Source organism: Poecilia formosa, unplaced genomic scaffold (assembly GCF_000485575.1).
Source record: "Poecilia formosa unplaced genomic scaffold, Poecilia_formosa-5.1.2 Scaffold466, whole genome shotgun sequence".
Taxonomy (NCBI): Eukaryota; Metazoa; Chordata; class Actinopteri; order Cyprinodontiformes; family Poeciliidae; genus Poecilia; species Poecilia formosa.
In genome coordinates this window covers 47,290-56,296 of record NW_006800405.1, presented here as the reverse complement: position 1 = coordinate 56,296, position 9,007 = coordinate 47,290, and the positions used below count along the sequence as shown (strand labels likewise).

Below are 9,007 nucleotides of genomic sequence, written 5' to 3'. Positions count from 1 at the left end.
AGTAGCCTGCAGGCTACTGGTGTTGTCTATGTTCAGCTACGACTCATTTTGCCCCCAATAAAGTTGATCCCCCCCCCTGTACGTCTGGAGCCGGGCTGAGTAGAACAGGGAGTCTCTAAGAATCCACAACTCCTTCGCTCACACATCGTTCAACCAGACAGCTATTTGTAATCCATGGGGGGGGGGCAGAAATAGTTTGGAAACCACTGGGGGGCCCAGGAGAAAAACTTTGGGAACTGCTGGTTTATCGCAACATGCGACGCATTTATGAGCTGTGATTCCATCAGCGGCTCTCTTTGCACAGTTTGAAGCATCGTATCATACACAGTGGATGGAAACTAAAAAATTTCAGAATAACTTCAATTTGGTCTTTCTGAAAGAGAGTTCAGAACTGGTCCAGAACTGGCCCTGACCCGGTCCAGAACTGGCCCTGACCCGGTCCAGAACCTGCTCTGACCCGGTCCAGAACCGGCTCTGACCCGGTCCAGAACCGGCTCTGACCCGGTCCAGCTCACCATCTTGGCGGCCTCCGCCTCGCCCTCAGCCTGGATGATCTTCTGCTTCTGCTCCTGCTTGGCCTTCTCCACATAGAACTGGGCCCGCTGCGCCTCCTGCTGGGCTGGAGGAGAACAACCAGAACCTCAGATCGAACCGGGCCTGCTGAGCCTGTGGAAGCGGCCCGGTTCCGGCCCACTCACCGACTTGTTTGGCCTCCACAGCGGCCGTGTACTCGCGGCTGAAGCTCAGCTCGGTGATGGCCACGTCGTCCAGGATGATGCTGAAGTCTTTGGCTCGCTCAAACAGCTCCCTGCGGATCAGCAGCGACACCTGCAGGACGGGACGGGCCGGAGGGAACGGGGCCGGATCGAACGGGGCCGGATCAACACAACTGACTTCCTGCTGCCCCAGAACCAGCAGTCGGGTCGGCTGCACCTACCTGGGCCCTCTGGGTGATGAGCTGCGAGGCGTTGAACTTGGCCACCACGCTCTTCAGAACCTCGTTAACGATGGAGGGCAGAACCCGCTCATCGTAGTCCTGACCCAAACGCTGGTACAGAAACGGCAGGTTGGAGGCCAGTGGGCGGGACAGAACCCGCAGCGTCACGTTCACCATCTGCAGGTCTGACAGAACCAGAACCAGAACAGTTAACCAAAGAGAACCAGAACCATTAACTAATCAGAACCAGAACCGTTAACCAACCAGAACCGACCCATTAACCAAAGAGAACCCGCAGCGTCACGTTCACCATCTGCAGGTCTGACAGAACCAGAACCAGAACCAGAACCGTTAACCAATCAGAACCCGCAGTGTCACACTCCGCATCAGGTCTGACAGGCAGATGATTGGTTAATGACTAGTTCTGGTTGGTTGATCTGGTCAGTTTTGGTTCTGGTTAGTTAACGGGTCGGTTCTGGTACCAGACAGACCCCGACTGTCCAGATGAAGCAGGAAGATTAATTACTGAGATTAGGGCTGAAACGATTCCTGGAGTGGTTCGAGTCCCTCGAAGCTTCGTTAATTTATGTTTTATCATTTAGCGCTGCGCTGAATTATTATGCAGAGATGTTGACTGACTTGTCGCATAGATGGGACAACAGCGCTGTGTCCAAAAGTCTGCAATATAGTGAGGTGACATTCAGGAACAGTACAATTCATCTGCTCGTCTCTTTACTTATTAGATTGGACTGGAGTGTCGCTGAGAGCCGTTGTTCTATCAGATAGCCATACGCTGTCAGGTTAGCATACATGCCTGCGCATGCGCATTAAGTCCGACTGTCAGAGGAGTTGTCAGTTCACCATACGCAGCAAGCTTTGACGGAAATAAGTCATTAAATTGTTTTCAGTGATAACTATATAGATATACATGTGTTGTCATGGTTTCAAAGTGTATTTAAAGCAGGTCTGGCTGCAGCTGCAGTCAGCTACAACACACGCCCGTGTAAAACTCACTTAACCGCTAAGTCAGGATGCCATACAACTGTTAATAACAAAGTGTATGACGATGTACGTCATGATTCTGTGTTGTTGATTAAATGAAATCTTATGGTAATGACGTGTCTGACAGATATTGCCGGTGTTCTATCACATAGCCATACGCTGTCAGGATAGCATACATGCAGTCAGTACCATGCCAACGTATGCGCATTAAGTCCGACCGTCAGTGTAGTTGTCAGTATACGCAACATGTTATGACGAAAATAAGTCATTAAATTGTTTTTATTTTGCCTTATGTGATAACTAGATGGATATACATGCATTGTCGTGGTTTCAAAGTGTGTTTAAAGCAGGTCTGGCTGCAGCTGGATGCCATACAACTGTTAATAACCAAGTGTATGATGATCTATGTCATGATTCTATGTTGCCGATTAAATAAAATCATATGGTAATGACGGCGTAAGCATGTCTGAGCTAAGGTATGACTATCTGACAATGTATGCTGATCTGACAGAACACCGTGAGTTCGTGATAAGCGTATGACGATCTGACCTGACAGAACACCGGTTCTTTGTTCTTGTAATGCTCTGTGTACACTGCATCATTATTTCATTTAATTATGTACGTTGATATTTGAATTAACAAATAACTAAAACACAAGCACGAAAGAGCACGCAGAGCATGCACATTGCTCTTTGATTGTTTTTGTTCAAAGTGGCAGCTGTGATGTCTGCCATGGTGTCAGACTACCTGGCTTCATGTACTGGGATAGAGAGTGAAAACAGTCACGATGAGCGCCTTCTGTTTGGTTACTTCTTGCTTGTTGCTCCTTGGTCAGTGTTCATAGTTGAGCGTTATTTACCGTCAGGGCATTGCCTCAATTGCTATGTTTAATGGTGCAGACAGTGGTGGATTCTTATATGAGCAATATAGGCAAATGCCCAGGGCGTTATGTTTTTAGGGATGGCACGAGACCATCACACATTGTAGCACATAAATGGAATATTTAATATTGGTAAAATGTATTAAGTATTTAATATCTAGGTGTTCTTATGGGAATATGGATCTTTCAGATTATTTTGAGAAGCAATTTCGATCATATTTTACATTTTATTGTGTCATGTAGCGCGGGCCGCTGGTCTTGGTCTTGACTCGGTCTCGGGTTAGGTGGTCTTGAACACAACACTGGGGAAGCTCAAATATGAAAAATTGGACCGATATTGAAATCTGATAGTAACACTGGTATTACACCAGATTTATCAATATTTTATTTTATACATTTTTTTAAATCAAATTATTCGATTACCGTATTTTCCGCACTATAAGGCGCATCTAAAAACCTTCAATTTCCTCAAAAGCCGACAGTGCGTCTTATAATCCGGTGCCCCTTATATATGGACCAATATTGAGCCACAACAGGTCCAGCAACTACGGTAAGCAGACACCGACTTCAAACCAGCATTGTGACAACTAGTTGTCACAACGCTGGTTTGTTAATAAAGTTTGACTGACCTATCTACTGACCGACCGTCCAGAATCAGGTCGTCTGCAGGTCATTTAGCACCAGGTTCTCCACCAACATGCTGTGGGCGAATGGAGAAGGGTGGCCATCGTCCGGCCCCGGCCCAGGAAGGCTCTCCTCACCGACCGGAGTCGGATTGTTCTGTTAACATTCCTGTTAGAGCAGCTCCATCTACTGGATGCATAACGTAACTCCAACCTCTACTGTAGCGTCTATTCAATGCGCCTTATAATCCGGTGCGCCTTATACATGAGAAAAGTTTTAAAATAGGCCATTCATTGAAGGTGCGCCTTATAGTGCGGAAAATACGGTAATCGTAAGAATAATCGATAGATTACTCGATTACTAAAATATTCGTTTACACCAGTCCTAGCTAAGATATTCATCATAATAAATAAAAACTGTACCAGGATATCATTTTAGAAAAACGTTAAACATCTTTAAACTTTACAAATATTAATTTTTTTTTCATTTTTACTTTATGTTTACAAATAAACTATAAAAACAAAATGGAGGCTGAGCTGACTAGTTTAAGGGAAATATGTTCATAGATAGAGAACTACATTAATCAGCTGTTGCCATGACGATCTAACCCTCAGATGAAGCTTCCAGTTAATGGATGTGCTGCCCTCTAGATGCAGACAGCAAACTGCAGCCACTTCCCTTTAATCCAGAGATTCTCAAACAGGGGTGCCCAAGTCCAGTCCTCCAGAGCTGCCATCCTGCAACTTTCAGATGCATCCCTGCTTCAACACACCTGAATCAAATGAATGGCTCGTTATCAGGCCTGTGTAGAGCTGATCCCGTCTGCTGGAGTAAGGATACTTCTAAAACCTACAGGATGGTAGCTCTCGAGGACTGGACCTTTTCAGGCTGAGGATCACTTAACCCATTTAACCAGCAGTCACAGATACCCAACCTGAAATAACACATCTCAATATAAAAGACAATATTAGTCTGTTAACTCACATGTTGCTTCCTTAGTTCTTCGTAATGAAGAGTGGTGCTGTTTGCTAAATGTGACACAGAGCCACATGGACACTCTGCTTGGGCATTTTGACCCATTTACAGATCCTGAAAGTGTCTAAACTTCCAATGATGTCGAACACATGGAAATACAAAAGAAGTTGTTCTTTACTACCAAGTGTTATGTGCATTAATAACAATAATAACAACAACAATAACAATAATAATAATAATAATAATAATAATAATAATAACAGAGCTGCTTTAACAAAGCTGTTCAAAGGAATCCAGTCGCTAGTGAACGACACATCAACTCTCAGCAGCTTCAGCTTCTCTGATCATATAATATTCCTGGGCTTGTTTTCTTTCCATCAGTATCTGCAGCTTTTCTTTTGAGTGACCCGGTTTTAATCCAGTTTTCCATCATTATTTTTAACACAGTCCTTTGCTAAGCTAACTGTAGCGTCGCACTTTGAGCTGACATCACGGCAAATCAACTGTTGTTTACATGCAGTACCTCATAGATCACTAGGGGGCGCCCACAGACTAAAAACGGTCTGGGGACCACGGTTTGAGAAAGACTGGTTTAAACCAATGAACTGTTCTGGTCCAGAACCAAGACCAGGACCAGGACCAGGACCAGGACCAGAACCAGGACCAGGACCAGGACCAGGACCAGAACCAGAACCAGAACCAGGACCAGGACCAGGACCAGGACAAGAACCAGGACCAGGACCAGAACACAGAGCCAAACATTGGTCTGATTTAAAACGACCTCTGACCTTTGCTTCCTGTGAGGGAGGAGATCTTCCTGGGCCGGGCTCTGATGTCATAGATGATGGGGTACTGGAACCAGGGGACCCTGCAGACGACAACTGGGTCAGAACCAGAGGAAAGTAATCTGATTACAGCAGGAAAACCTTCATCCTCACACACAGAGGATGACGAGTCCCTAAATGTCCTCATAACTCAGATCAGCCAAGTTCCTTCAAAGAGTCGTTATGGCTGCTGATGCTGCGGGCTGGAAGGAGCTCCAGTAGCAGTCCATCTCACAGTGCCTCTGAAGAGCCCTCTGACTGAAGGCTGTATGACAGACTCATGCTAACAGTTCAGTATCCAGGCTGGATGACTCCATCAGCTGTTAGCAGCTCTGCTAATCCACCTCCTTTGCTTTTGCTGCTCTTTAAATGTGTCTGGTTGTTTGGTCTGAAATCCAGGCTGAGAGATGCTGAAGTCTGGGATAAGATCCAGCAGTCATGTTCCACTGAATGACCTAATAAATGTAAAACTCTGACTGGAACCTGTTTTGGCCTTGAAGTTCATCCATTTTGTTTGATGAAGATCTTCTATTGTTCACCATGATGGACGGAGGAGACGCTCTGAACTTCCTCCTCCTTCTCTCTCTGCTCCATGAAACTTTTCAACTCCTCTGGGATTCAGGGTCAAAGTTCAGGTATTATTTGAGCCTCTGAGATGCTAATCAGTTGTGAAAACTATCATAGCAGCTGTTATAATGCAGCTAATAAAGCTGCTAGCTGAGCAGCTAGCTGAGCTAACATACCTGAAGTGGAGTCCTTCAGCGAGGACTGTGTTCATCTCCATCCCACCGATCCTGTTGAAGATGATGGCTCGATGTCCTCCTTCCACTGAACACAGAGAGAGAGACAGAGGACAGTCAGAAGGTCCAGGTCCAGGTCCAGGTCCAAACCGTTAGCTGCAGGATGCTAAAGGTTCTGATCTGCAGCACGATGCCGACGTTTCCTGTCTGAGCTTCAGTCTGGTTCGGCCACACCGTTAGCTTTCTATTGGACATTAACTGGCAGCTTCCTGCTGGAGCCACATGAACGGAACATAACACAGATAAGAGTTTATAACAGGATGTCCAAAATGTGGCCCGGGGGCCATTTACGACCCGCTGGATGGCTTTGTTTGGCCCCTCAGTCCACAACTCAAGAATAGAGCTAATTCATAATTAATTCAATATTTTTCCAGAAAAATAAAATGCTAACATGTATTTATTTAGGAGACAAAGTAATTTTCTTTAAACTTTGCTGAAACCAACCAGCGATGTCTGACCTTAAGTAAAAAAATATTAATGAGGATAATAAACTCAAAAATGTTTTTGGAAAATATTTATCTGTCATGTAAAACAGCAACTCTTCAAGAACCTGTTTCCCAGATTTCTTTTCTACAAAAATCAGACTCTTCTGCTTTAATAAAGTATTGTCTATTTAGTATATATTAAAGAGATCTTTTCAGTTTTAACTAAAAAAAATGTGGCCTTCGAGTTCTCGTAATTTTATTAATGGCTGAAAGTTTGGACACCCCTGGTTTATAAGGTGAGAAATGAAGTTTCTCACCTAATTAATGAGCCAGGATTATCAGTGGGATCCCAGAGGATCCCGAGGTTTTCCAGGTACTAATCAGATTGGATGGGATTATAAGGAGACTGACTTGGATTGGGATCAACTGGATTTAAATCAGAGTTTTCTCCTCCAACTGGACTGAAACTAAACTGTTTCTGCTGCTGAGGCAGAACTTCAGACCAGCTGCAGAGGTGTTTGGGGTCAGAGGTCAGGGCTACCTGTGTATGTAGCTTCCTTCACGCCATAAGCCAGAGCTCCAGCTCCGATCAGGAGCTTCAGTCCGATTCCTGCTCCCCTGGGTCCAGAGGACATCCTGCCAGCGATCTGTCGCAGCTGCTGCAGAAAACCCTGAAAAACACAGCAGATCACGTCTGATTAGATCAACACACCCTGAAGATACAAAGCATCAGGATCAACAAAGCTGACCTCCATACCAGGCCTTAAAGCTTGGATCCCTGTTCTAACAGAGCTCATGTAAATATTCGGTTGTTCTGTGGTGTAAACAGCGATCCTCGGCGGATTTTAGAACAATTAGATCAAAATAAATCTCATTCAAACACCTGCTTTATGAGCCGAATTAAAGTTGAGTTTCTGTAGACTTTAATAAAGTTTTAATAGAGTCAGAATACCAGCTGGAAATTAGAGAAAATCCTAAAATTACCTTATTTTAGAGCTTTTGTCAACGTAATTTGGACTCCTGAGCGGAACTCTGAAGCTTTCCTGGCATAAATCCCGTCTGATTCTCTAAATCAAGTCGGAGTCACCAATGTTGAACACATTTATCAGAACAGACATTAAAATAAAGCAAAATCTGACATTTACATTATTACTAATCGCATTCAAATCCTCCTAAATCAGCTCTATCTGTCATCTAACGTCAGCTGGACTCACGCGCTGAGTTTTAACATGGCACGAGCCGCGGGAAACCACGGGGCTGTTCAACCGAACTGGACCCGGAAAGACGAAAAAGGTTCCGTAAAATCATAAATATTAAAGGAAAAAAACCCACTTACACCTGGCTCCTTGTTCGCCATGCTGTCCTGTTAGAAAACAGAATGGGAAGAGATGTCAAGGTCACGGGTGATGACGTATTTCCGTGTCCCGGAGAATCATGGGAAATGTAGGCTTCATGACTTTGTCTTCTCATCGTTTTTGAGTCATTTTTAATGATTCAGATGATAATTTATTTGATTAAATAATTTAAAGACAAGAAAAATGACCTCCGCTTCGATATGTTTGATTTTTCATGATTGTTCTCTGATTTTATCCATTCATAAACAGTCTGTTTTCTAAGAACAAATAAAACATCTTGTGCATTTTTCTTAAATTACTATGTTGAGTGGCATATTTATTTTAATATATATATTTTTCCCAATAACTGTACAGTATTTTTCCTATGTTGTAAATTTGCTCATACTATTCTATTCTATTCTATTCTATTCTATTCTATTCTATTTGAATATTTAGTCATTAGTATTTATTTAAAGTATTGGACTTTCAAAAATATTTCTTGATATTTTTCTCTCAAACTGTCAGACTTTCTTAAAGTTGATTTTCACTTCCTTTAATCCGGCACGAAGACACAATCTGCTGTGAGAAAATCTGGACAAAATGATCACATTTGATCAACCATAATATTATGATGGAAGCATCCTTTATTGTCACACATTTACCCCATCGGTGGGTAAATATAATGTTGCTCCTGTGCAGCAGGGGGCAGCAGAGCTCTGGAGCTCCTGACTGATGAAATATTTCAGTTACTTTACTCTGTTTTACAAGAGAAAATTATAATCTGATTCTCTGAATCAAGTCTGAGTCACTAATGTTCACAGAGAAAAACTCTCCAATGATTTCACTCCTTTGGCTGAATGATATTTTATTAAAAAATAATTATATGGTTACAAAATGAAGGTTGAATTTGATCAAAGTTGTTTAAGATTAATTTAATTCAGATTTATGATGATAAACAATAAAAATTGTTGCAGATTTATTTAAAATGAGATCTAGATCTTAATGAGGTTTTACCTGGTTGAATAATGGAAATAATAACAACAACAATAATAATAATAATAATAATAATAATAATAATAATAATAATAATAATAATAATAATAAAGCAACCCCATATTTACACCAAGAGGACACAAGATCAGTTTTTATTAAGGCTGCAAACTTCCATCCATCCATCCATCCATCCATCCATCCATCCATCCATCC

General features: G+C 42.8%; 1 protein-coding gene across 2 annotated transcripts in view; it reads right to left on the bottom strand.

The window, feature by feature from the left end:
• The window catches only part of LOC103156132 (prohibitin-2-like), an 11,540-nt gene extending 3,633 nt beyond the window's left edge, over positions 1–7,907 (bottom strand). The window contains exons 1-8 of one of the 2 annotated variants that reach the window (XM_016664092.1): positions 7,804–7,907; positions 7,009–7,138; positions 5,986–6,070; positions 5,207–5,286; positions 938–1,122; positions 699–828; positions 436–619; positions 334–391 (exon numbers count right to left, since the gene is read on the bottom strand). In XM_016664092.1, the coding sequence (XP_016519578.1) occupies positions 349–391; positions 436–619; positions 699–828; positions 938–1,122; positions 5,207–5,286; positions 5,986–6,070; positions 7,009–7,138; positions 7,804–7,824 (858 nt within the window). In that variant the 5' untranslated portion in view covers positions 7,825–7,907 and the 3' untranslated portion in view covers positions 334–348. Of the gene's footprint in view, positions 1–333; positions 392–435; positions 620–698; positions 829–937; positions 1,123–5,206; positions 5,287–5,985; positions 6,071–7,008; positions 7,139–7,803 lie in introns of those variants that run through there. The other variant, XM_007578068.2, reaches the window with a different exon arrangement.
• Between the last annotated feature and the right edge of the window lie 1,100 nt (positions 7,908–9,007).